Source organism: Zingiber officinale, chromosome 6B (genome assembly GCF_018446385.1).
Source record: "Zingiber officinale cultivar Zhangliang chromosome 6B, Zo_v1.1, whole genome shotgun sequence".
Classification (NCBI taxonomy): domain Eukaryota; kingdom Viridiplantae; phylum Streptophyta; class Magnoliopsida; order Zingiberales; family Zingiberaceae; genus Zingiber; species Zingiber officinale.
The window spans coordinates 132,441,029-132,468,114 of NC_055996.1; the positions used below are offsets into that span (position 1 = coordinate 132,441,029).

At 41.4% G+C, this 27,086-nt stretch overlaps 1 protein-coding gene and 1 pseudogene across 1 annotated transcript; one reads left to right on the plus strand and one right to left on the minus strand.

Moving 5' to 3' along the window:
- The first annotated feature begins 14,294 nt into the window (after positions 1-14,294).
- Positions 14,295-24,579, plus strand: LOC121991559 (annotated as a pseudogene).
- Positions 24,580-25,272: 693 nt separating this feature from the next.
- On the minus strand, positions 25,273-26,819 carry LOC121989577 (UPF0481 protein At3g47200-like). The gene has a single exon (XM_042543702.1). It carries the CDS (start codon positions 26,663-26,665, stop codon positions 25,310-25,312), a length of 1,356 nt encoding a protein of 451 aa, XP_042399636.1. The 5' UTR covers positions 26,666-26,819; the 3' UTR covers positions 25,273-25,309.
- Between the last annotated feature and the right edge of the window lie 267 nt (positions 26,820-27,086).

The window sequence follows — 27,086 nt, forward strand, 5'->3', positions numbered from 1 at the left end:
AGGTTTGTGAATACCGAAGTTCCAAACCACGTGTACAAGCTCAAGAAAGCTCTTTATGGGCTTAAACAAGCACCTCGAGCTTGGTACGAAAGGTTGTCAACTTACTTACTAGAAAAGGGTTTTGTAAGAGGTCAAATAGACCCAACACTATTTCTGCGTAGAGATAGTGAAAATATATTTATAACCCAGGTGTATGTCGATGACATAATTTGTGGCTCAAATAACAAAGGCTACTTGAATGAATTTATCACTCACATGGAAAGTGAGTTTGAGATGAGCCTGGTGGGAGAATTGACATTCTTCCTTGGACTTGAAATCAAACAAACTCGAGATGACATCTATGTCCATCAGACGAAATACACTCAAGAGATGCTCAAGAAATTCAAAATGAGTGACTCTAAGGAAGTATCCACTCCAATGGCGACGAACACTCGCCTTGACAATGATGAGAATGGAAAACCAGTTGATCTAACGCAATATAGAAGCATGATCGGTAGTCTTCTATATCTCACAGCTAGTCGACCAGATAACTTTTTGCTGTGGGCATGTGCGCTAGATACCAAGTATGTGCCAAGAAATCTCATTTAATTGGGGTTAAGAGAATTCTGAGATACCTTAAGGGCACAATTAGAGTAGGTCTCTGGTACCCTCGTATTGAGTCTTTTGATTTGATAGGTTATACCGACTCCGATTATGCTGGGTGCAAATTGGATCGGAAAAGCACTAGTGGGGGTTGCCAATTTTTAGGTTCATCATTGGTTAGTTGGTCAAGTCGGAAGCAACATTGCGTTGCTCTCTCCACAACCGAGGCTGAATACATTGCCATGGGAGAGAGTGTATCACAATTATTGTGGATGATCCACACCCTAGAAGATTATGGGCTTTCGTATAAGGGAGTGCAAGTGTGTGTGACAACATCAGCACAATAAACCTAACGAAAAATCCAGTCCATCATTCAAGGACCAAACATATTGAAGTACGTCATCACTTCATTAGAGATCACGTAGCTAGGGGAGACATTGCACTCACATATGTTGAGTCAAAGTCAAACCTAGCCGATATTTTCACCAAACCTCTTCCGGAAAATGAATTTAGTCATTTGAGGAGAGAATTGGGAATGTGTTTGGCTCAATAGGTCATTAGGACCACGTCATGATCAATAAGGACAATTAAAACGATAAGAAAAAATGAGAAATTAATTTGGGCAACTTGGGAACATCTCACACAAACTATAAGGTTTAACAAATTATTTTTATTTGCTAGAAATGGGGTGAGATGTTAGGATCAGCCGAATTATTCAAAATGTATCATGCATCCCTTGAATAATTAGGTTGAAGAGACATAAATTGAGTATGGGGAAGACCATTACATAATTCATGTGTATTTGGTTCCTAGATCTTACTCATATATTCCAACCAAGGAAACTTGGTTGGACCTTTACCTAGAAATTATGTAACTTTGGTTGATGGACTGTTTGATACCTTTGATTGATACTTTTCATGATTTTGATTGAAACTAGGACAAGTCCTTGAAATAATGATAGCAATTTGGTTATATTTTGACAAACTTGAAACTAAACATAACAAGGTCGGAAATTTCAATGTTTCAAGCCTTGAGTTGTCTGTTTTTCTAAATGTCTGAAACCTTCGGGCTATAATCAATTTCAGACCATGATCTTTAGGAAATAGTTATGCTTGTAGATTCTTCAGAGTCTAGGTACTCGATTTGGAAGTTTCACTCGAGAAATTTATACGAATTATCGAACACCTCTACGAATTTCAGTTACTGAAATTACTGGAGAAATTTCAGTATCAAACACTGATCGGTCTACAGACCGATCAGGAGTTTCCTGGATCGGTCCAGGGATCGATCAGGTTCATTTTGTACGCCAGGAAGCCTACTGATCGTCTTCTGATCGGTCTACAGACCGATCAGGAGTTCCCTGATCGGGTCGGGGACCGATCAGGTCAGTCTGGTACACAGAGGGCTACTGATCGCCTTCTGATCGGTCTACAGACCGATCAGAAGGTTCCCTGATCGGTCCAGGGACCGATCAGAAGTCTACTGATCGTCTTCTGATCGGTCTACAGACCGATCAGGAGGTTCCTGGATCGGTCCAGGGACCGATCAGGAGGTTCCTGATATCTCCTGATCGGACAGCCGTCCGATCATTTCAACACCTGGACACCCATCTCCCTTAAATCTTCCCGATCTTTTCTTTTCCCCTTTTCACGCGGAAGCCCTAGCCGACTTTTTCCTACACCTCCACTCTTCTCTTCTCTTTGCCCGGCGAAGCCCTAGCCAAAGCCCTATCCAAAAGACACTTCAATGGCACCAAGGTAACACCATACTTCCCTAGAACTACTCACCTGGGCATTTCGGTTTCATTTCTCACCGTATCTGTGCTTTTTGTATTGGTGGCTCCGGTGCTCACTTACTTGCCCCATTGTATCACATTGTTAACCCTTAGGAAGAAACTAGTGGGTGAAGGAACCTCTAAGTCTAAGTCACCTGAGAAGTCGAAGTCTAAGGCTCCCTCCCGACCTCAACCATCTGTCTCCGGGAGATTTCCAAACCGCCAGTTTGAGGAAGCCTTTAGACAAAGAACCTTTAAATTACTCCCTTGTAGGTCTGTGGATCGAAAATTCATGGACGAATTTTGTCCAAGTGTGTCAGAAATCATTGCCTACTACAAACTTGATACACTTGTCTATTTAGAACGAGATATCAATTATGAGTTAGTATCTGAGTTTTATAACAATCTTCATCAAACTAATGATGTAAGTTATAAAACAAAAGTTGCTAAGCAGACTCTTGATTTCAGTTTCTCAGCCTTCTTTGACTATCTAGGTTGCCGGAGGTGTTCCGGAAATGTCTTTTCGATATATCCTGACTTACCAGACCCCTTACCTTCACCTTTTGATGTCACATCTGACTCTATTTATGAGTATTTCTTCAGACATCCTAGACCGGGTGGGCTAGATGAATTAGATGTTGATTTTCCTACTTTTGCAACCTTGAGATTATCTGCCCAAGATTACATCCTCTTTAAGATTGTCACAAACTGCCTTCTGCCAATCACATCTAAACCCTTGTCTGAAATCCGACCATATCATTGTCTGATGCTTTATGGATTACGTCGGCGTCTCGACTTTGACATCATGTCCAGCATCTACTCTTCGATCATTTCCTATAGTGAGCCAAACAGCTTCACTGTTTATATGCCTTATGGGCATATCATTACAGATTGGCTCGAGACCCTTCAGATTGATGTCTCCAAGGGTAGAATAGTCAAGATGGTCAGGCAGGACTGCAAACTTGGGAAACGGGCATTTTCCAAGTCTGGCATCATAGGACAGGATGGGGACGTTCGGTGGAAGGATGGGAGAGCTCTAGGTGAGTTACCACGGGGACCTCCACGACAGGTTACTGCTGCGCCTGTTGCTGCTCCTCCTGCTGCTGCTGCTGATGATGGAGAGGCAGATCCTGATCTGCACTGGCAGATCGCCGAGCTGGAGAGTCGCATTGATTGGCATGATGAGCTGCTGGTTGCTGAGCTCCACGGGTTGCGCGTTCGGATTGACCAACGCTACGATGATCTACGCAGTCAGCAGTTGGCGACACATCAGGCGATTATGGGATGGATGGCCAGATACCCACCTCCGCAGGATTTCCCAGGCTATCCATCCTCGAGTAGCGGCATGCCACCTCAGGGACCCACTCCTCCCGTTGATGATGCTGATGCTCCTCATGATGAGGAGGCTGAGTGATACACATTGTTCTATGATATCATTTTGATTATATATGTTTTGGATATTGTTTGATGGATACTTATGTCTGACCTGGATACTTGCTGGTTTCATGCTGCTCATTTTCTTAGTTTTCTTTATGTTTCACTTTCTATTGTCTATTAATTTGCTGTTCATATGCCATGTCTTTATGTCTCTTATTTCTTTATTACTATCTTATAATACACTTAGAGGGCATTCTAGGAGGATTGAGAAAAAGACAGTATGGGTTAAAGGGGGAGTCCTTTAACGTTTTCTTTCCTAATTCGCACCTTTTCGATGTTTGACAAAGGGGGAGAAGATAACTAAGTTTAGAGATAAATGAAAGTTTGGCTTTAGGGGGAGGATCTTGATTCCCCTATCCTTACATGGTGTTGTATCTGTCTTAGGGGGAGGATCTTGATTCCCCTAAAATTAGGGAAATATGAACATTTCTGATCTAAACTTAAATCGTGTTGTCAAACAACAAAAAGGGGGAGATTGTTAATACAGTCTGACCTGGCTATTGTTTTGATGTTGACACTGATTTAAGTTTGTATTAGATATTAATTAAACTCAGACTAATTAATGATCAAGGTTGATCATGTGGAGAGGAAAAGTCCAAGCACGGACACTTGGCACGCGAAGTCGGAGAGGGCTCGGCAGCTCGTTCTCCGGACTAGGTCAGAGAGGTCTCGGTAGCTCGTTCTCTGGACCGGACGAAGTCGGAGAGGGCTCGATAGCTCGTTCTTCGGACTAGGTCAGAGAGGGCTCGGTAGCTCATTCTCTGGACCGGACGAAGTCGGAGAGGGCTCGATAGCTCGTTCTTCGGACTAGGTCAGAGAGGGCTCGGTAGCTCGTTCTCTGGACCAAGAAGACGTTAGGGTTTAGGGCTGGGAAGCTCTAAAACTAACACAGAGATATTGGATCGGTCTGTTGACCGATCCAGTGATACTTTGGTTGACTGGATCGGTCTGTCGACCGATCCAGTGATACCTGGGTCATCTGATCGGTCTCGTGACCGATCAATAACCACACAGAAGCAATCTGTGGATTATCTGATCGGTCTCGTGACCGATCAATAGCCACACAGAAACAATCTGTGGATTATCTTATCGGTCTCGTGACCGATCAGTAACCACACAGAAGTGATCTGTGGGCTATCTGATCGGGACCTAGACCGATCAGAAGGATGCGATGGGATTCAGAGTGATAGGGCTAATCGGTCCACAGACCGATCAGAATCATTCCAGACCGATCAGGGTATGTCCTGATCGGTCCGGAAGGCTATGGATCGGTCTGTTGACCGATCCACAACAATGTCATTTGTCTTCTGCTGTTTCTCTGCAATTTCTGATTCACCTGATCAAATCATCTGCTGTGAGATTTTTGAGTTACAGGTTTCAGGTGTCGTGCCAGTGCTTAATTTCAAATTAAGCTCCATCAGAAGAATAAGACTAAATGCTCTTTCTACTGTGTTTCGCTGCAAATGGTGCAATTGGAGCGTCAACGTTCACTGGCTGCGATCAGTTGGCAACAGCTTGACTCTTGCTTATTGGTTCGAGCTCAGAGACACCAGTAAAGACCATGGATGGTATTGGTGTGAGTTCAGAGAACTAGATGAGGAGGAAGAGTGATTGGCGACGCCTGAGTTGGTCGCAGTGATTCGATAGAGGTGACAGTGATTTGGCTTGGCTGAAGACAGTGAGAAAGCAGAATAAGAAGAAGACAGAAGAGAGGTTTGGTAAGATTTTTGAAACTCTCTGTCGACCGAAGCAAGGGTGCTGTGTTGTTGAGCTCTTGGCTGAGGAATCCCTTCTGTCTTTGCGTTCTGCTTCGTGGTTGTAAGTTTAATTGTTAATTTCTTTTGGCCACTGAACTCTGTAAGTCTTGTGCTTCATTTCAAATCTTTTCTGTGACTTTGTGGAGAGGTTACTCCACCGAGAAGGAGAAATACTTAGTCGAAATTTGTCCGGGGTGTGATCTACCGAAAGATCAAGGGATCGTCCACCTTACGGACACGCCGAGGAGTAGGGGCAAGTTATCCCCGAACCTCGTGCATATTTGTGTAAGCTGTGTGTTGTGTTTCTTTCCTTGCATCAGTTTTCTTTTTGTTTATTTCCGCTGTGCTAACAAGCTTTTGTGAGGAATTGATTGAGTTTTTAGTGGAGGCTATTCACAACCCCCCTCTCTAGCCATCCGAAGGTCCTAACACTTTGGTCCCTGCAAGATACATTAATCCCAAATATATCCTGCAACACAAAGTTAACACATAAAGCATAATATAAATGATAATGACAGTCTCCGGACTGTCCGAGTTTGACTTCGGGTTTCCAATCGGAAACCCTAGGTCGACCCGACGCCTACTGTTCCCTCTGCGGGGAACGCGTCCTTACCTACTCCACTCAGGAGATTTACCTGATGTCAGTCCGGTCCTCCAGACCGACTGGACTTTCCGCCTAGGGTTACCACCCCCTAGAACTTAGGGTTACCGCCCCCTAGGGTTTTTCTCCACCTAGGGTTACCACCCCCTAGGACCTAAGGTTGCCGCCCCTTAGGGTTTTCCTCCACCTAGGGTTACCGCCCCCTAGGACCTAAGGTTTCCCCCCCCCCCCCCCCCCTTAGGATTTTCCTTCCCCCCGGGTTCCCCCCCCCCAGGACCAAATGTTACCCCCCCCCCCCCCCCCCCCCTTAGTATTTTGCTTCACCTAGGGTTACCACCTCCTAGGACCTAAGGTTATCCCCCCCCCTTGGGATTTTCCTTCACCTAGGGTTACCACCCCCTAGGACCTAAGGTTACCCCCCTTAGGATTTTCCCTTGCCTAACCACAGTTAGGACTTTCCTGAAACCTTATTTAACCACGTTAGATGACAAGGAATCTTAACTTTAAATCCCTTTGCCATTATCAAAACTGAGGTTCGATCGTCGGATGCTTACTGCACCAACAGGAGGCTCATCCAAGTCAAGAGTCGAGTTGCAACAAGAAGAAGAAGAAGCTAGGGTTTTCATTGTAATCTTATAAGATTCATTTGTATTTTTGCTTCTTTCTTTCTCATTGTTGTATTGTGAGGTTGTAAGGCTTCTCCACCTTCGGTAGTTACCGAGAAGGAGTGTTTTTATAGTGGAGGGTGCGTGAGTGTGTGGATCCTTGGATTAGTCACCTCTTCTTGAGGTGGATACCAAGTAAATCCTAGTGTTAGCGTTGAGTATTGTTTCTTTGTATTTTTCGCTGCACATTATCTCAAGAAATAAGCAACGACGAGCACGTGATCGCGCCGAGCTATTCACCCCCCCCCCCCTTTATCTACATATTTGGTCCCAACACCCATGGCCTAGGCCTTGGGGCTTGAACAACTGCCACCCACGGAACCAGTTGGGTATCCAGACCAGGACCGAAGGGTGGTCGGGCATCCCGAGTACGCGAAAGAAGCTGGGTCGGTGATTGAGGTGGCCTCTTTTCTAGTTTGTTGGTGGAAGTAGGCACCTTGTCTGCTTTTCTTCCAACAGCCTGAGCCTCTTCCATATTGATATAGCTGGAAACCTTCCCTAACATCTCGTCGAAGTTCTTTACGGGATCCCGAATGAGGTTGCGGAAGAACTCCCCCTCTACTAGTCTATGAGAGAAGGCACTCATCAGTATTTCAGAGGTGGCTGATAGAACGTCTTGAGCCACCTGATTGAAGCACTTGATATAACTTCGCAAGGGCTCGGCTAGCCCTTACTTAAGAGCGAAAACGTAATGATTAATTTTCTGATATTTTCTGCTGCTGGCGAAATGATGTAGAAAGACAGTTTTGAAATCGTGGAAACAAATGATGGACCCGTTCGGCAACCCGTCAAACTATTTTTGTGCCGAGCCAGATAAGGTATTCAGGAACACCCAACACCTGATGGTGTCGCTATACTGATGCAACAGGGCGGCGTTCCTAAACTTATGAAGGTGATCCTCTGGGTCCTGACTACCATCATATTCTCCAATAGCGGGAGGTCTGTATCCCTTGGGTAACTTTTCCCCAAGCACCCTTGTAGAGAAGGGTACTTGCTCCTCAGGATCCATTCTGAGCTCTTCCTTGAGGATTATAGCTTTGCCCTTCTTAGAATCCCTGGGCGGAGAGCTTTCCGCCTCAGAACCCTGCAGTTGCTCTTTCTTATTATATTCGCCCGGGACCTTGTGATGGTAATCGAGGCCTGGCTCTCGATAGAAGGTCGAGGGAAACACCTCCGGCTATTTTCTTTTGGACCCTCTGTCAGAAGCGTGGGTCGGCTCTTTAGAAATTGCCTGCATCTTGTATGGTTGAGAAGCGATGGTCTGTTTCTCGGAGGATGCCCACCTCTTGGCTTCCTTAGCTTGTATAGCTCGTACTCTCCTACCGTCATGGTTACGTTGATTTTACCGGTGTCCTCCATCTTTACGCTCTGAAGTAGGTGAAGAAATTTCCTACAGATGATGCCAAATTGATCCTGTCCAAAATCTGAGTCAAACGAAGGTCGGATGAAGTGTCGATGACATTGATGGGGAGGAGACCTAGATGTTACGGTTGCAAGGGCTTCAAAGAACAAGCCCCCCATGTGGTCCTAAAGGATTGTTAGGCCTACGTCGGCGGTATGAGAACTCTACACACAGTTAGACAAGCACACAGAACATTAGAAACCAAGAACCAGGGAAAAAGTCCCCGGAGCAAGCCCTCCGACGCTTAAGTCAGATACTTTTTCCCCCAAAAGAACAGTATACGAAGAAAGAAGAAAAGTAGAAGACAAGTGTGCGAGTGAGCGTACCTACGCAAGGGAGAGGACGCCCCCTTTTATATGACAGTGTGTACCTTCTGGAGACTGAGCCCTGTCAGAGGGTGTTGGGTGTCAGGACTTGTCGAATGGTGGAGGACACGTGACCTTCTCCTATAGACTGGAGGAAGGTTCTATTTGCGGATGACCCCAACCACTGGTATATTCCTTGACATGCAGCATATATTCTCTGACAGGTAGTTATGACTCCCTAACCTCTTGTCACGTAGCACCTCTATCTTGCCCGGGTACAATCGAAATAGCTCGGGTCGATCTGCTGAGTGCTGATGAATAGACTGGATAGACAGAAGGGCGCGGCCAGAGTCCCTCTTGGCCGGCCTTTATGATTCAGACCCGATCGAGAATGATAAGTCTGCTGACATAGGCTAGTTTGAAAACACCCGATCGGTAAAGCCAGGTCGGGCTTGGTGATCACACTTCTTGCAGCAGACCTGGTTTCCTGAACGATAGACCCCGCCCTGGCTTTATATGTCGGATGCCTTAGGGTGGTCCAACTCCGCATATTGACTGTCACATCTCCTTGACTTTTGATTGTCACATCCCCTTGACTTCTGACTGTCACGTACTCTTGACTTCTGACTGTCACGTCCCCTTGACTTCTGTCTGTCACATCCCCTTGACTTCTGACTGTCTCGTTCTCTTGACTTCTAACGACCAGGCCCCACCCTTATGCACTCGTATCATACATACATACATACATATATATATATATATATATCAACCCATTATGTAAACCCGCTTCCATTAATAAAAATTTGTAATTAATCTTAATTAGATCACTTAATGCGTTTATTCTATAATGACATACATGTAAATCCATTGAATAGCGAGATAAAATCCAGCACAATGCTCTCCCACCTAGTGATCACTGCAGAGCTCATTCCGATCTTGATCCATAAAGTTTCTCCAAGATTAATTTGAACTAGATTTAGAGGATGATTTGCTGCATACTGTGAATCACGGCGTTTCCCAAATTCTGTTGCAAATAAATGATGAAGTTATTGGGAAGAAGATTTGAGGAAGGTAAGAGGAAGTCGAGATGAAGAACAGGCAAGGTAGTTAAGATTCGTATTAAGTTGACGAGAGGAAATTAAGAAACTTCACAGGTCTCATCTGATCAAAACATTTTGCAACAAAAGTTTTTTATAAATTCATCTCAGAATTCATCCCAGAAGTCTCAGAATTCGTCCCAGAATGTATTATTTTTTGTAGTGTTGATGAGAGGAAATTGAGAGAATTCACAGGTCTGATATGATCAAAACGAGTAAATTTGTTCTTCTATCCGCGAAAAATGATTAGTTTCCCAAACCTCTTTTTAGTTTTTAGTTTTAGTAAACTTTTTTTGAGTTTGTTGCAGACTTTGTATTGTGTTCTGCAATCGTGCCCGCATGTAATGATAAATTAGATTAAATTGTAATTATTAATATCGTGTATCAAATATTATATAACACATGTGTTGCATGAACAATCATCTTGGCTTAGAATTTTGAGTGAAGTTTAAAGTTAATTACACTGACTAATTAATCTTAAAAATCAACTAGGTCAATGATGTAATCCATTGAATATAATTTTCAATCACTTAAGACTTGAGTCAACTGAACAATTAACTTGGATAATATGAAAAAGGAAATAGATTTGGAAGATAGATAACTAATCCGTACGTCAAGTGATAAAAATTGAGTTAATTAGAAAAACGATTATTATGTTTTATGTTAGGATATCTCTTGTTCTTGTTGTTGAATAAGGAATAACAATTGATGCTTAACCTACTAAATTTATCCTATGAAGTTGTAATTACAGTATGCAAGTTAGTATTAATTTCTGTAGCCCTATTAATTGTTTTTAACTAAACAAACTTTATGGACATCAAGGGATCGTTTTTTTGGTAGATTTTCTAAATTCTACTGAATTCCATTTTTTTTATACATAAAATTCTTTTGTCTCTTGATAATTATATAGAGGTCTATTGCTAAGCAATAACTGTTTGTCTCTCATCCAATAATTCTTCTCTGATGTGTTGTTTCTTTTAAGGATGCCATTCAAGATGCAAAAATCAGCACTGACATCCCCATATTCGCTTGCCCTATATGCTACAATCCTTTAATCAGCAAAGATGGTCCAGTCATAAGATTGTGAGTATTTATATTATTAGTTGCAATGTTTTTTTTTGTTTTTGTTTTCATGTTCTGTGTCAATTGCATACAGATGCTCCATTTGAACTTGGTGATTTAGTTTTGAATTTCATATGTAATATATACTTTAGCTTATTACAGGGCATCTCAATAATCTGGGTCCAATTTTGAATGCCATACTTGCAAGAAAGATTATCTCAGCAATGACATGTATCTTGATCTGACAGTGGCCGGTGGTTCCAAGGATTATACTGAAACTATGCCAGCTAGCAACTGAAATTTTTAGGTATTACTTTTGTCTCAATTATTTGGGGTTTGGCTATTCAAAATTTGTGTTCATAGATTTAGACGCATTGGCTGTGGTTATATATGTCTGATGCAATCCTTTATATTTTCCATCCAGCCTTGGAACCAACAAGGCTGATTATCTAGTTTGTTTATTTTTTTAATAACAAAGATTAATTTAAATAAATGAAATTTTATATTTGAACTAGTCCAAGATCAAGGGATGGGATGACTCAGCAAACCATGGTCGAGTACTTTCGACCGGCTAATATCAATTGGGTTAATAAATTGGGTTATGTTTGTGATTACAGTACTTTTTTTTATCATTCCTTTATATGTTAAAGTACATGTTTTTATCTATATTACCTTAGGCAGATAGTTCATGCTTTAATAGATCCGGTCATTACTGTCTCTGGAGTTCTATCTTCTTTTAGGGGTTAAGTTTATCTAGTTGAGCATTTGATGCCAATTTAGCTGATTTATTATACACTGTGTATGCATGTCATTGGTTTTGCAAATTTAATTCTGATTCTGTGATTTCTAGCTTCATGAAAAATGTATTGATAGGAAATTGTGCTGATATAATTTCACATCATGCTCACGTTGAGTCTGATATGATTTTATATCAGGCCAATGTTAGTCTTTTTGACGATTCTTTGATTTTATATATTATCATCTATGAAAAAATGAAATAGATAATGAACATCATATTTGAACTTCTTACAATATCAGAAATCCATAGGAATTGAAATGAGTACAATTAGAGCTCTCTAGGTCCATTAGTGGGTTTTGACCGAAATCCACTGATGGACCTAGAGAGATCTGATTGCACTCATTTCAGTTCCAACAGATTTCTAAGATTACAAGAAATTCAAATATACTATCAATTGTTGATTTTGGCTTTTTCAAATGTATTAAAATGTTACTAAAAAATTAACTAAATCTTATGTAATGTTATTCATATATTCTACATGCTGGTTAAAAAATGAAAAGAGAGAAAAATAGTGGAGAAAAAAAAAATAATGGAAAAAGTCAAATTGTCAGGAGGATAAAACAGGAATGACACTTGAAAATGTGCGCTCTTTGGTAAATTGTAAAGTAACGTATGTCGTTTAGTAAATTTAAAAATTTAGGTACGCTGTTTGATAAATTACCCTATCTTTTTCTTCCAGGATTACATTTGCAAAAGTATAGTAAATATAAGAACATTTTATACCCAAGTAATATAGGCCAACTCCAAATTCAATTTTAAACAGATCATAACTTTTTGTTTAAAATTTATAATTAGGCTCTGTTTATACTCATGCGTGTAGAATTTAAATATCAACATTTTATTACAAGGAAACTTATAAATGTCAAGTTTCAGGATAAAAAAAGTACCATTTAGGTTCTTTTCATAACTTCTGACCATCTTGTTACTATTTTTAATAATTTTTTTTATAGTATTTAAGATTTTTTTTCCAGTATTTATGGGTTGTCTATATAAGCATCATATTTTGATAAATTCTTTTTTTATAAAATTTTCTTTTATGGTAAAACTTTTTCTCCTTTCTTTAATGGATAAAAATTGAAGTCTATATATTAAAATTTATCTCCTTTCTTGAGTCTTAGGATCTAGAGTTGATATAACACCTATATAGTTATTTAAGCAATCAACTTCTATTCTAAATAAAGTTTCTTCTTTTTAGTAAAGCTTACATAACGATGGTTTTTTTTTTTATTTTTAGCGTTTTCTCTTCTCGTCTTCTCCTCTAATCTCCTTTCTCGTTAGCACACAGGATAATCATTATCATGTCCGGTGTCAGTTGATATTAGAGTTGCCAAGTTCCGATTTGAGGAAGCTAAGAGTTAGATTTAATGGAAGGTCATCGTGGTGGTGCTTATGGTCTTGTCAGAGAAATTCTGGCTAAGGAAGCTTCTATCATGGTCGTACCACTAAAACGAGATTGAGGATTTATAAAGGTAAGTTATAGATTTAATCCAGCGTGTAGCAACGATAATGCGAAATCTTGAAGATCGTGAGGTACGTGATCGAAAGGATTGATATAGAGACCTCGGATGTCAAGTTTATGTACTTGAATTTTTTAGTACATCACAGACAGAGAATTTTATTGATTGGATCAACAAAGAGAGCGGTTATTCAACTATAGGCAAGTTCCGGATTGAATGAAGGTAAAACTGATAGCCATCACACTAGGATCAAGTATCAGCATGGTAGGAGTACTTGCAATGTTTACAAGACTGACAGGGTAAAACCAAAATAAAGGATTGAAAAATATGAAGAAAAGATGAAAGAACACTTTTTCCTTTTTGGTTATACTCAAACTCTGTTCGAAGGATGATTAGGTTTCGCCATTGAGAATGATAGTTTCAACGACCAAAATCTTTAAATATGATTTGGAAGAAGAAGTTGACGAGGTACGTTATAGCAATGACTAGAGTTTAATCATTCATGAGAATTTGTTGATTGAGGAAGACGTGGGAGACGAGATCAAAGAGGCTGAATCTGAAATTCCAGAAAATGAATTTTATCCTCTTGCCAAAAAGATCAATGTACCCATATCAACCAAGAATTGTTGCTCTTCCCATTCCACAAAACCATTCACGTCTAGGTTTTCGTCCTCACTTTGGACCAGGTCTCTCAGTTGGAGTGAGCATGATTTCACAAATTGCCCCACCAAATATGCATGATCATACCGCCTTTCATCATGCAAATGTATTGTAGCCATCGCCAGGAATGTTGGGCCATAAGATTTTCAAGCATCATGAAGTTACTGCAATGGCAAATGATGTTCCTCTACAATTCATGACATTTGAAGCAACTGGTTTCCTCCAAAGATTCTTAGAGAGATGCGTTTGACTGAATCTTCATCCCCAACACCAATACAAGCACAAACATGGCCTGTTTCTTTACAGAACAGGGACATAATTGCAATTGCCAAAACTAATTCAGGCAAAACACTAGGGCTATATTTGGTTGGATGTAATGTAATTTAGCTTGTAATGTAATTAAATTTGTAATGTAATGTAATGTAATCTTGATTACATTACTACGTTTGGTAATGTAATGTATGTAATCTTTGATTACAAAGGTGATTACATTCTTTTATTTGGTATCCATTATTTTTTATAAGGAATGTAATTCATATTATTATAAAATGACAAAAATATCCTGTGACCTCTATCGGTGGTCGCCACACCTCTGTCGGAGTTTGCGGCAGCCATCGACAACCAGCTGCCGCCGCCACCGTCGGTCGGGTGACAGTGGCGGCAGCGGCGACGACCGTGGCGGCAGCGACAACGACCATGGCGGCAGCGACGGCGACCGTGGCGGCAGCGGTAAGTGAGATTCCTCTCAACGATGACCGTTGGACCAGTAAGCTCTCTCCCTTCCTGGCGACCGGCGGCCGGCGGCGGCCCGGCGACCGGAGACGAAGGTCGGCGACCGGTGGCGGGCGGCGGTCGACAACAGACTAGGAGTATATTCGGCATTTAAACTTTAGTGAAATAATGACCTCGTCATGTAATCGGATTACATAGCATTTGCTTTGTAATCCAGATTACAAATCTTCATTACCTTTTGTAATCCAGATTACATTACATTACAAGTTTTAAATCAAATCAAACAAAATAATCGACTTTATAATATAATCTGGATTACATTACACGGTAGATTACAGGCTACCAAACACAGCCTAGATTGCCTTATACCTACATTCTTTCATCTGAGATGTTGCCGAAATAATCCGCAGTTTGGACTTAAGTGTGTTGGTTTTGGCTCCAATTTCAGGAGATCGTTTCTCAAATACAAGATGAGGCTCTTAAATTTAGCCGCTCGTCAAGGATTTCTTGTGCATGCTTTTATGGAGGAGCTTTAAAAGGTCGGCTCAATGATTTCCTTGAGATGAAGAAAATCAACTTCCGTTAAGTTTTTCTTCTGATTCTTAATGAAGCTGGCCGCGTGCTTGATATGGGCTTTGAACCACAAATTAGGAAGATTGTGAATGAGATCCCTCCTCATAGGCAAACACTTGTGCATAGGATCAAGATGTGCTAGTGGGAACGGCTATTTCACACTTTCGGAAAGTGTTTGTGTAAAAAGTATGTGCAGCAGAAAAGAAATAAGGAAGAAGAAAACAATCCAGCTAACACCATCGAATTTTACTTGGTTCGGAGTCTATAACGACTCCTACTCCAAGGTCTCGATCGTTGATCGTTTTCGTTAGACAATCACTATAATTTCGAAAAATCTTTACAAGTAGCAAAACTTACAAGTGTAATAATTTAATTACAATATACCGACAACAAACGGTGTTGAAATTGCAAGCTTCTAGTTGTCGGTGCAGCGTTACGGATTTGTCAGATCTTCGGAGCAACACGTAAGAGAATAGTCGTGAATTCAAGTTGTTGTTGATGCACTGCTCGAAGAGGACATTTATAAGTTGTTGAAGGCGCCTTCAACCTCCTTGAAGGAGCCTCCAGCTATGATCTTATTCCCACAACTCCGGTCGTCAATAATATTTGTTTTCCATGAATTTTATCTCTTCGAATGTGTCTTCAAGCGCATGGAAGGCGCCTTTTAATTTCATCGCAGCTCCAAGGTGCCTTCGTACCTCTCCGTGCGAGCTTTCGGCCAAGCTTTCCGAGGCACCTTTAGCACCCCTAGAGATGCCTTGAACACAGTTCATCCCAACTTTTTATGGCCTTTTCATTCCCTACAAGATATGTTAGTCTAAAATACTAAATATGTTCTACAAAATAAAGTTAACACAATACATGATGATTAATAGAACTGTTGGACAATCTTCGACTGTCCGGTTCTGACTTTCGACTTTCTCGAAAATCCTAGGTCGAACTGACGCTACTGTTCCCTCAACGGGGAATGCTATTGGATCGTGAAACGTCGATAGAGGGGGGGTGAATATCGATTCGAAAAAAAAATCACATTAATAAGAGTTAAGCGCAGCAGAATAATAAAAAACTTAGGTAAACTGAACAAGGTATCTTTTACTTCGTTCGAAGCTTGTGACGACTCCTACTCGAAGGTTCGTACTCCTTGAGTACTTTCGTTGGGCAATTCACTAGCAATTCGAAATACTATTACAAATTAAGGTACAGAAATGCTAATGGAAATAAAGCGATACCGACAAGAAAATTAACCAAAGAAGAAGGAGCACTTTGTCGGGGCTTTGTTATCGTCGCAGGAGCGTAGAGCAGCAGAGCAAGCAGTCGAAGAGTTCTCAGTTGTTTTTGAAGCTCCACCCCTGGGGCTTCTTTTATATGCTACTCCGGGCACCTGGATCCCTTCCGGACGCCCTGGTGTGACGTGGCAGGTCTAATCAGCGAACTCCACGTGGCGACGACTCGGCCTGGATAAAATTCACCTCCGGGCGCCCGGACCTCCTATTTCCAGAAACTTCCTTTCCTGCAAAACAGAGTTAGTCCGAGGCAAATATATATTCTGCAAAACAGATTGTTAGCACAACTAAAGTAATATGATTTAACAAGAAAAGAGTATGACTTAGATTCCGTCTTTCCGATACCAGAATCTAGTCACGATCTCGACTTAGATATCTGAAATAGATCTAAGACGGATCGACGCCTAATGTTCCCTTCCTGGAAACGCGTCCTCGCAGTCACTCCCCTCCAGTGACTTACCTCACTTACCTGCCAGACGTCCGGTCAGCCCGTCGACCCGTCTGGACTTCGTCCCAGCTATCCGGTCAGCCCGTCGACCTAGCTGGGCTTCGTGCCTAAGCGTCCGATCAGCCCGTCGACCCGCTTGGACTTCGTGCCAGACATCCGGTCAGCCCGTCGACCTGTCTGGAGTTATCCTGCACACTCGATCAGAGTGTTAGATCAACAATAAACCTAACTTAACCTATTTGTCATTCATCAAAACCTGGGTTAAATCGTTAGTGCTAACCGCACTAACAATCTCCCCCTTTTTGATGGAATGACAACCTGGTTAAGTTAGTGAAGACATTTGCAAGAAAAAACAGATAACATCATTATGTGGAGGTTTTTTTTAAGTTAGTTTGTATTTTCAATTGGTTTGGCTAACTTAACCCACCTAACCCTCCCCCTTTGGCATTCATCAAAAATAAGCATGTTTAAAGTAATTAAAAATATAGACTTCAGACAAAGTAAGGAATCATGTCAAGTTAATCTGGGGGAGTTAAAATTAGTAATTTATCTTTTGTAAAATAGCTAAGTTTTGAGACAAGTTTAAAAGATCTATTTTTCAAAACTAGGTAAAATTGATTTTCTAAAACTGAGTTGGTAAAAGATTCAACTTTCAAGACTTAAGTACATAAAGCTAGTTTTCTAAAATAGATGTATATAAGAAAAATCCAAATTTAAAGGCTAAGTTTTGTGAAAAATAGCTAATTTTTCAAGTATAGCTTCTAAGGTTAAGGTTAAAGAATAAGTTCTAAATTTCAAGAAAAACAAATTTTTAAAACAGGTTTCAACTCTTTTCAAACATAAGCAAAATTTCAAAACTAAGTTTTAAAATATATTTCAAGATTGATTGAAGTTTAATTTTCAACACTAAGTTTGTAAAAGATTAAAAATTTTAAAAAGACTTAGTTTATAAACTTATGCTTAGTTTACAAAAATTAATTTTTGTAGAATTAAGTAGAATTAAGTAAAGTCAAATTCTCAGAACTAGATTTTTAAATTCAATTTTCAAAACTACGTTAAATCTAATTTTGAAATTCAATAACTTAGTTTTCAAAAATAGGTTTAAGAAATTTTTAATAAAAATGTTTTAAAAAACCGAAAAATTTTAATTGATTCCTCCCCCTGGACCTGACAGTAAATCAAATGTCTAACCAGTTAGTTACTGACTGACTTATCAAAAGATAGCAACTTTCACTTGGCTAGTCAAGTTAAGGTCAATCTTAACTTGATTAATATATATTTTGTTTTTAACGCCCAGACTTATGTCGATGCACTGAAATAAGCATCTTAAGTCTTAGGCAAGTGGCCTATGCATCTCACTCCATTCTATTGTTCGGCAAACACAAGCAAGGTAAGCCTAGGGTTTTGGTGAGATGCTCAAAACTAGTCCTATGGGTGCATGTTCTCTAAGGATTTTGAACTAGTCTAAGGCTAAAAAATTTAAAAATATGAAGGTTTTAAAAACTGACACATGTTTGAACTTATGAGTTAAAAACAATCATCTTTGAAAATATTTCTGAAATTCAAAATTCCTAGGCTACCAAGATAGAACATAATCAATGCAAGTCTGAAATATCACTAGATAGATCCAAGGTATTTTACAGGTAGTGTAGCTACAGAAGTGAGTCATAACTAGAGCTACTGAGATGATGAAGGGGGTGGTCCAGATCCCAAGGATCGGAGAAGCGCCATCAGCTCAGTGTGTCGGGTCTCCCCGGCAGCTCGTAACTCGGCAACCTCTCGCCGTATGTCCCGATGAAAATCAGAGTTCTCCTGCTGGAGACTCGCCATAGCTCTCTCTAGTTCGGTCATACGGTCGGCTAGAGTGCGGGGAGCATGACGTGGTGCTCGAGCTGGGGGCGGTGGTGGAGCCGGTGCGGCTTCCTCTGGAAACAGTGCAAGCATGAACTCGTCCCCCTGTGCGTCTGGATCGGGCTAGTGTTGTGCCCCCCTCCGCCAAGACATAGTCCCGTCATCCCTATCTACGTGGATACCAGCTAGGGAGAAGTTCCTAGCTGCTATAACATCGAACTCGGTCATATAAGCAATGTCTCCTCTAGTGACACCAATGTGCAACGAGGACATATAGGCTGTCAGAATGTGACAGAATGGCATGTGGACTCGTCTATCAGTCACGTATCCAGCCGAGTAGATAATGGTGGAGAAGATATGTAGGCTGATGTCAATATCTAACCTATGACTCAGGGCATAGAGTAAAAATGAATGGAATGGGCGCATCACAGCGATGTCCCGAGTAGTCAGTGGTAAAATGCAAAAGACTAAGACCCTATAAAGAGCGTAGTCCTGGACTCGAAGTTCTACCGACCTAAACTGGGTCACAGTGGGATCTCGCTCTCTCCCAAAAAAATACGAATAAATCGTATCGAGAGTAATATGTGAGTAGGGATCTCCGAATGGTAGATCCCTGGGAGGATAGCACAAGAAAGGACAAGTAGATGGACGTGACTCTAAAAACTCTCGGATAGTCGTAGGGGAAAACGTGATATCAGTACCCGCTGCCCTAGTGGTATAGGTCAGATTGTCTACTTTCACTAGGTTATTGCAAAATTCAGCACACAGACTTATGTTTACTGGACTGGTACATTCGACAAGGTTCTTTAAGTTATAGTGGTTTATAACCTCTATAACGGAGGCACATAAACCTAGAAAGAACGATCTATCTATACATTTAGTCCTAATGGCCTTATAAACAGTTGACTCAAACTTAATCCTTAGTTCATCTGTGGGAAACCTAGGGTCAGTGCTAGCATTAGAGGGTCCAGCACCAGTATTTGTTCGTTTCCTACTGTATATAAAAAAGATATTCTAAGAAAAAAAATGAGAAGACAAATTCTAATAAATTTTCAGATAGGGGAAGAAGTTTTACCGAGGAGCCATCGACAAATATAGATCTGACGACCTCGGTTGAATCGCAGCAGCGTCTTCACCGCAAGAAAATTTTGATTTAAAATACTCTCGCACTGAGGTTCGGAGTGAACCTTGGCAAAAGTGAAGTTTTTGTGGGGCAAGGGTTGGGGGCGCCCGCTGCCCCTTATTTATAGAGAGCTCCGGGCGCCCAAAGTTGATTTTAGGCGGGGCGCCTGGATTCCCTCCCGGGCGCCCCCGGAAGTGAATACCAGGGGCGCTCGACTTTTTTTTTTTTTTTTTTTTTTTTTTAGAGATTAGGTTTAAAATTAATTTTTAAGTTTTTAAAATTAAAATTTTGAAATTAAGTTTTAAAATTAAAATTTTGAAAATGATTTTTTAAGTTTAAAATTTTGAAATTAATTTTTAAGTTTTAAAATTAAAATTTTGAAATTAATTTTTAATTTTAAAAATTAAAATTTTGAAATTAATTTTTAAGTTTAAAATTAAAATTTTGAAATTAATTTTAATTAAACAAATTTAAGCCTTATTCATCTCACCCGATCTATATTGTCAATCAGGGAATCCTATGATTTTGTGAGATGAAATTGGATTTTTAATTATGGAGTTTTGGTTTAACTTGTGTTAGATTCAGATTTAGCTTTGGTCTCCACAAATAGGCAATCTTCAGATAAACTTCTAAGCTTGGTGAGTCACATGGACGTCATTAGTAGTAACCAACCTTTCGAGGTTTTCCGAATAGTCCTATCCACGGAGCTTAGTACTAAATCTTGGTCTAACTGGTTAGGATTCATTTAAGGATAGCTTCGGTCAGTTCCACTTGGCCAAATGCACCAGATCGAAACCATATCTTTCTAGACATGCGATGCCCAAGCTTCCCTAACGTACTATCATCCAAAAACTTCACCAGTACCATGATTCAAGTTAAACTTGGTCTCTTTTTAACTAATCCTAATTACCCTGCCGGGTTAGTTAATTTTGGAGGTGCCAGCTATTCTGGAGCCTCCCCCTGAATTATTGACCTTTAATTTAAATTTTTGTTTTAGGTTTGTGTCTGTTTCTTTTATAGTTATAATTAACTTGGTGATAGTTTAAATTTTGTTGAGTTTTAAATTTTGAATTTTTCGATTTAGGTTTGTATTTTTGTTTTTTATTTGGTTTAATCGAGTTTATATAATATACTTTTTCTTTAGGCATATAATATTGATTAAGTCCTACTTGCGTGGTCAGACACGCTTTTGGAACCCAAGCTTGATTAGTTGATTTGTATTGAGTTATTAATGACTTAAAAGTTTTATTTGAGTTCGACTTGTATCCGAGTCCGGTTTTATTATAACATGCTTTTTGATTGTTCAGGATTAAGTCAAGATTTTTTGATCTTGTTGTAAATTTTTCTAGCATTTCTTTTAAATTGTTAATATCATTTTTTAATGATAAATTCTCCTCCTCAAGTGTTAGATCTTGAGTTGGATTTGAATTTTTTTATTTGTTCCTTGAGGTTTTGATTTTCCTCAAGAAGTGATTTGTTTTCATTTTCTATTTTAATTAATTTACTATTTAAACAGGAAATAATTCTAAAAAAAATTGTTTAAATTAAAATATACCTCATTCGGGCCTTCGGAAACGAGTACGGACTCGTGGGTTGTTTCGGGTTCAGACCCGTCTTCATCTTCCGACTCGTCTTCTGTTTCAGCTTCGCGGGCCATCAGTGCGAGGTGGCTCTGATGTTTCTGCTCTTCTTCCTCCGATTCGTCCGAGGAGTCGTCCCACGTTGCTTTGAGGGCCTTCTTTTTGGTTGGCTTTGGTTTGTCGAACTTCAGTTTTGGCCATTCGTTCTTGTAGTGTCCCTTTTTATTGCAGCCGAAGCAAGTCACGTTCTTTTGTTCTGAGGGAGAACTGATCTTTTGAAGGTCCTTTTTGCTGAAGCTCCTTTTTCTCCTGGTGAACATTTTTCTTACCAAGTTCACCAGGTGTTCTTCGTCTTCGGAGTCTTGGTCGGAATCTTCTTCATATTCAGGCTTGCTCTTCTTTTCTTTGGAGGAACCTGCAAATAAAGCTATACCTTTCTCGGCTCCAGCATTAGTTTGTTCATGTAATTCTAATTCACAGAAAAGCTCGTCTAGTTTTAACTTAGAAAGATTTTTAGAAATTTTGTAGGCATCTACGATTGATGCCCACAAACTATTACGTGGAAAAGCATTTAATGCGTACCTTATTAAGTCTCTATTTTCCATTTGGTGGCCTATTGCATGAAGCCCGTTGAGGATGTCCTTGATCCTCGCGTGGAGCTGATTCGCCGTTTCACCTTTCTGCATTTTTATAGTAAGAATTTTATTTAAAAGCAGGTCTCATTTTGTTACCTTGGCGTCGCTCGTTCCCTCGTGCAGCTCGATCAATTTGTCCCACAGCTCTTTAGCATTTTTGTGTGGACCGACTTTGTTCAGTTCTTCTCTTGTTAATCCGCATTGTAGAGTGTTGATCGCTTTATTTTCTGTTGACACCTTTTTCTTCAAATCTGCTGTCCAGTCTTCAGGATCCAGTATATTCCCGGAGCTGTCCGCTGGAATTTTATAGGGTCTCGTAACGCTCATCCACTGGTCGAAGTCTATTTTGAGGTAAACCTCCATGCGCTTCTTCCAGTACGAAAAATCGTCCCCGTTGAAGAGTGGAGGTCGTACTGTGCTGAATCCTTCTATCTGAGACATTTTAGTCCTGCGCACAGAAGAAAGAAAAGAAAAACAAAAATCCCAAGACTTGGTCTTGGATTAGTAGTGCGGAAGAAGAAAAATAATAGAAGTATCTAAATTGGTGTTGCACCAATTTAGATTTAATTGCAACAAAAAAAATTCAAAGCAGGTAATAATACCAGTTTGAAATTAAACGTAAAACTGAAAACCGAAAAAAAATTAATTTTTCACCCCCTGTCTGATTGGTGGTTGCACCAAATCAGAGCGGTACCTGCTCTGATACCACTTGTTGGATCGTGAAACGTCGATAGAGGGGGGGTGAATATCGATTCGAAAAAAAAATCGCGTTAATAAGAGTTAAGCGCAGCGGAATAATAAAAAACTTAGGCAAACTGAACAATGTGTTTTTTACTTCGTTCGGAGCCTGTGACGACTCCTACTTGAAGGCCCGTACTCCTTGAGTACTTTCGTTGGGCAATTCACTAGCAATTCGAAATACTATTACAAATTAAGGTACAGAAATGCTAATGGAAATAAAGCGATACCGACAAGAAAATTAACCAAAGAAGAAGGAGCACTTTATCGGGGCTTTGTTATCGTCGCAGGAGCGTAGAGCAGCAGAGCAAGCAGTCGAAGAGTTCTCAGTTGTTTTTGAAGCTCCACCCCTGGGGCTTCTTTTATATGCTGCTCCGGGCACCTGGATCCCTTCCGGGCGCCCTGGTGCGACGTGGCAGGTCTAATCAGCGAACTCCACGTGGCGACGACTCGGCCTGGATAAAATTCACCTCCGGACGCCAGGATCCCTTTCGGGCGCCCGGATCCCCTCCGGGCGCCCGGATCCCCTCCGGGCGCCCGGATCTTCTCCGGGCGCCCGGACCTCCTATTTCCAGAAACTTCCTTTCCTGCAAAACAGAGTTAGTCCGAGGCAAATATATATTCTGCAAAACAGATTGTTAGCACAACTAAAGTAATATGATTTAACAAGAAAAGAGTATGACTTAGATTCCGTCTTTCCGAGACCGGAATCTAGTCACGATCTCGACTTAGATATCCGAAATAGATCTAAGCAGGATCGACGCCTAATGTTCCCTTCCTGTAAACGCGTCCTCGCAGTCACTCCCCTCCAGTGACTTACCTCACTTACCTGCCAGACGTCTGGTCAGCCCGTCGACCCGTCTGGACTTCGTGCCAACTATCCGGTCAGCCCGTCGACCTAGCTGGGCTTCGTGCCTAAGCGTCCGGTCAGCCCGTCGACCTGCTTGGACTTCGTGCCAGACATCCGGTCAGTCCGTCGACCTGTCTGGACTTATCCTGCACACTCGATCAGAGTGTTAGATCAACAATAAACCTAACTTAACCTATTTGTCATTCATCAAAACCTGGGTTAAATCGTTAGTGCTAACCGCACCAACAAATGCGTCCTCACCTACTCCTTTCAAGAGAAATTACCTTTGGCCAGATCTGTCTTCCAGACCGACTGAATTTTTGCTCAACGTTTGAGACGTCAGGACTTCATGTTCAACGTCCGATTTCGACCTATCTAGTCTTCCACCTGGTGTCCGTGACCCCTGGGATTTTCACCTAGAATCCTCGACTTTAGGATTTCGTCTAACGTCCACGACCTGCTAAGACTTCGCTCAATTCCCTGGACCAAAACTTCGTTTCTTAACCACAGCTAGGATTTTTCATAACCTAGAGTTACCTCCTCCTAGAATCTAGGATTATCTCCTCCTAGGATTTTCCACCTGCCTAAAATTCATAAGGACTTTTACCTAAGAATACTTAGGATTTTCCTATAAACTCAGTCACATTTGTTAGATAACAAGACAACATATCTTTAAATGTCATTATCAAAATATAGATTTGATAGTCTGATGCTCTCTGCACCAAACATTGTGTATATGGAAACTTGGCTAGAGAAAGTGAGAAAAATAATCTGCGGTCTATTGAAGAAACCAGTTCAAGTGAATATTGGCAATGTTGATGAACTTGTCGCAAACAAGTAAAACACTCAACATATAGAGGTTGTTCCCCCAATGGATAAACAGAGGCGCTTGGAACATATTCTTAGAACTCAAGAGCGTGGATCTAAGATCATAATATTTTGTTCAACAAAGAAGCAATGTGATCAGCTGGGCCGTAGTCTAGGGTGAGCATTTGGTGTCATTATCATTCATGGTGACAAATCACAAGGTGAAAGGGATCATATTCTATTCCAATTCCGTATTAGTAGAGCTCCAATTCTAATTGATACCGATTCAATGTCAGAAGATCTTTCTATTAGACTACCATCTGAATTCAAAGAGGAGTTCATTTTAACCAGAGACAACTGATGTCGGAGGATCCGAAGTTTAAGTATTTAAGGTTTTTTTTTAGTGTTTTTTTTTTATTTCTATTTTAAATTTTTAGTCCATTTAGAAATTTTAAAATTATGAATTTTTTTATTAGGATTTCTTTATTTTATTTACAAGTTAGGAATTGGAGTCTTTATATTCTTTTTTAGAATTTTTAGATTTAATATCTGTTTAAATATTTGAGGAACAATCTTTGTATATTCAATACAATTTTATTGTTGAGGAAAATCTCATCTTCTCCTCAATTTTTACTTCTAGTCACACCGATAATCAGTGTCCATTCTGAGATCATAGACCACCCCCCTTAAGATGATATAAGCTTGAATGTTCTTCCTAGCAAAAGATTCCCCAACTGCAAGTGTAGTGTAAAGAAGTGGGTTGATTGATACCCAAGCCACGTTTTATCACATAACCATGAAAGACCTGCTAAAATTCAAAATCAAGCCATCTGCTGCTCTCCGCAAGAAGAGACCAAGGTGAATTGGGTTTGGCTTAGATCCCGTTTGTTGCATTTTCCTGAGGAGATCCCTAGTCTGGCATGGCATTCCGTGATAGATCGATCAACATTTCCCAAGGAAATAACATTCGTTCATCGAGAGGTTAACACTTTAATTGTGTGATGCGAAGAGAAGAAACGTCGCTGGGGAGTTGTTGCAAATGACAAAGAAGACAAATTGTAATGATCATTCTCTCAAATTTACCAATTTGGTTACTTTGGCGGCCGGACGTAGGCCAGCACCGTGTACACCGTCTGCGTCGACGTGAGACCGAAGAGCAAAATCGCCGCCATCAACGCGATCACTGACCACGGATTCCCGAAGTAGTCGCGCCTCAAGATCGACATGCACTGATTATACTTCCTCTTGTAGTGCCTGTTCGCCTCCTCGAAGACAGAGGCCAGATCCCCGTTGCCGTCATCGATCGCCGCCCCGGAACAGAGCTTGTTGAACAGCGCCGCCACTTCCTGGTTGTCCCCAAGCCCGTTGACGATGATCTCGCCCTTCTGCAACAGCGTCACGTCCTCCGGCGTGTCGATGATGCAGTCCATCAGCGAGGCGTAGCTCGTCACGTACCGGCTCACGCACTTGTACCCCTGCTCGAACGCAATCAGGTTCCGGAACAGCGTGTCGAAGTGGCCGTTGACGGCCAGCTGCGGGATCTGCATCTTGCCGTTGTGGAACGTGATGTCGAGCATGTTCCTGGTCCGCTTCCTAGTGAACTTGACGCCGGACGTGCTCAGACGCGTTGCGCTGGGGATTGACTTCACCCGGGTCGTCCGCGGCTTGTTAGCTCGCGAGAAAAGCTTCGTCCTCGACTTTGCTTCGCCGGCGTCCTTCCTCGGGTTGATGCAGGAGTGGAAGAGGTGGAGGAGATGGCAAAAGCTACCTTTTCTGGCGCCTTCGGGAGGCAACTCCAGCTCCATGTCGGCGAACGCGGCGAAGAACTCTGCGGCGCACTTGGCGAAATCGAGCTGGCGAGGGAAGGCGTAATCGAAGAGGAGATGGAGGAGGAAGAAGGGGATCTGGTTCTCCAGCATCAGCATGTCGCGCGCCACCACGGGGAGACTCCAAGACATGCTCGCGATGGGGTTCTGCACGGCCTCGAGCCTGCAGCCGACGCCGATCTTCCAGAGGAGGATGGTCTCGACGACGAAGCAACCGTCGAGGAGCATCATCTGGACGAAGTCGTTGCTAGAGATGGAGGCAAGGTCGTCGGCGTAGGCAGCGCGGGCGCGGCGCTCGGAGGCCTTGATGAGGCGAAGGTAGTCGACGAGGGCGTAGCAGGTGCTGCGGCCGAGGAACTTCTTGAGGCTGTGCCACTTGAGACGGTTCATGGGGAGGAGGCGGTCGACGTCGCGGTGGTAGGGGCCGAGGGAGACGACCTTGGGGTCGTAGAGCTTGGCGTCGTCGTCGCGGATGTGGTGGGGGACTCGGAAGATGGAGGCGGGGTGTGTGAGCCATGGCTCCCAGTCTGTCTCGGAGAGCTTCTGCTGGAGGGAGACGATCCATGCTTCGTCCAAAGGGAGCCCGACGCTCTCCCAGCCAGTGAGCACTGCAGAGCCCATTCCGACCTCGATCTACAAAGCTTCTCCGAGATTAATTTCAACTAGAATTTAGATTTAGACGATGATCCAAGATCTGCTTTAAAGTACCAAGTTCGGAGACTACTCTTCGTCGTATACTATTTCATTTTTTTAAAGCTCTGCGTGGACTCACCGTCCAGCGGACTTAGGTAATTTTAAAAGCGAAATGGAAAATTGTTTAGAAAATTTGAGATGAAAAGTCATTTAAAAATAATAAAAATTTATTATGCTTCGATTTTGAAACTTCTACGAAAACAATAGACCAATTTTCAATAAATGATAGACGATCCACAAGCTTCTGTTTTAAAAGTAATGTAAGTTTTTTTTAATCTAGATATTTAATTTTTATAATGTGATTAATTCTAGAAATGAACAATTCAATCCAATACAAAATAGTTGATGG

Coding starts and splice junctions, on each gene's coding strand:
- LOC121989577 (XM_042543702.1), bottom strand. CDS start 26,665: ATGGGCTCTGCAGTGCTCACTGGCTGGGAGAGCGTCGGGCTCCCTTTG.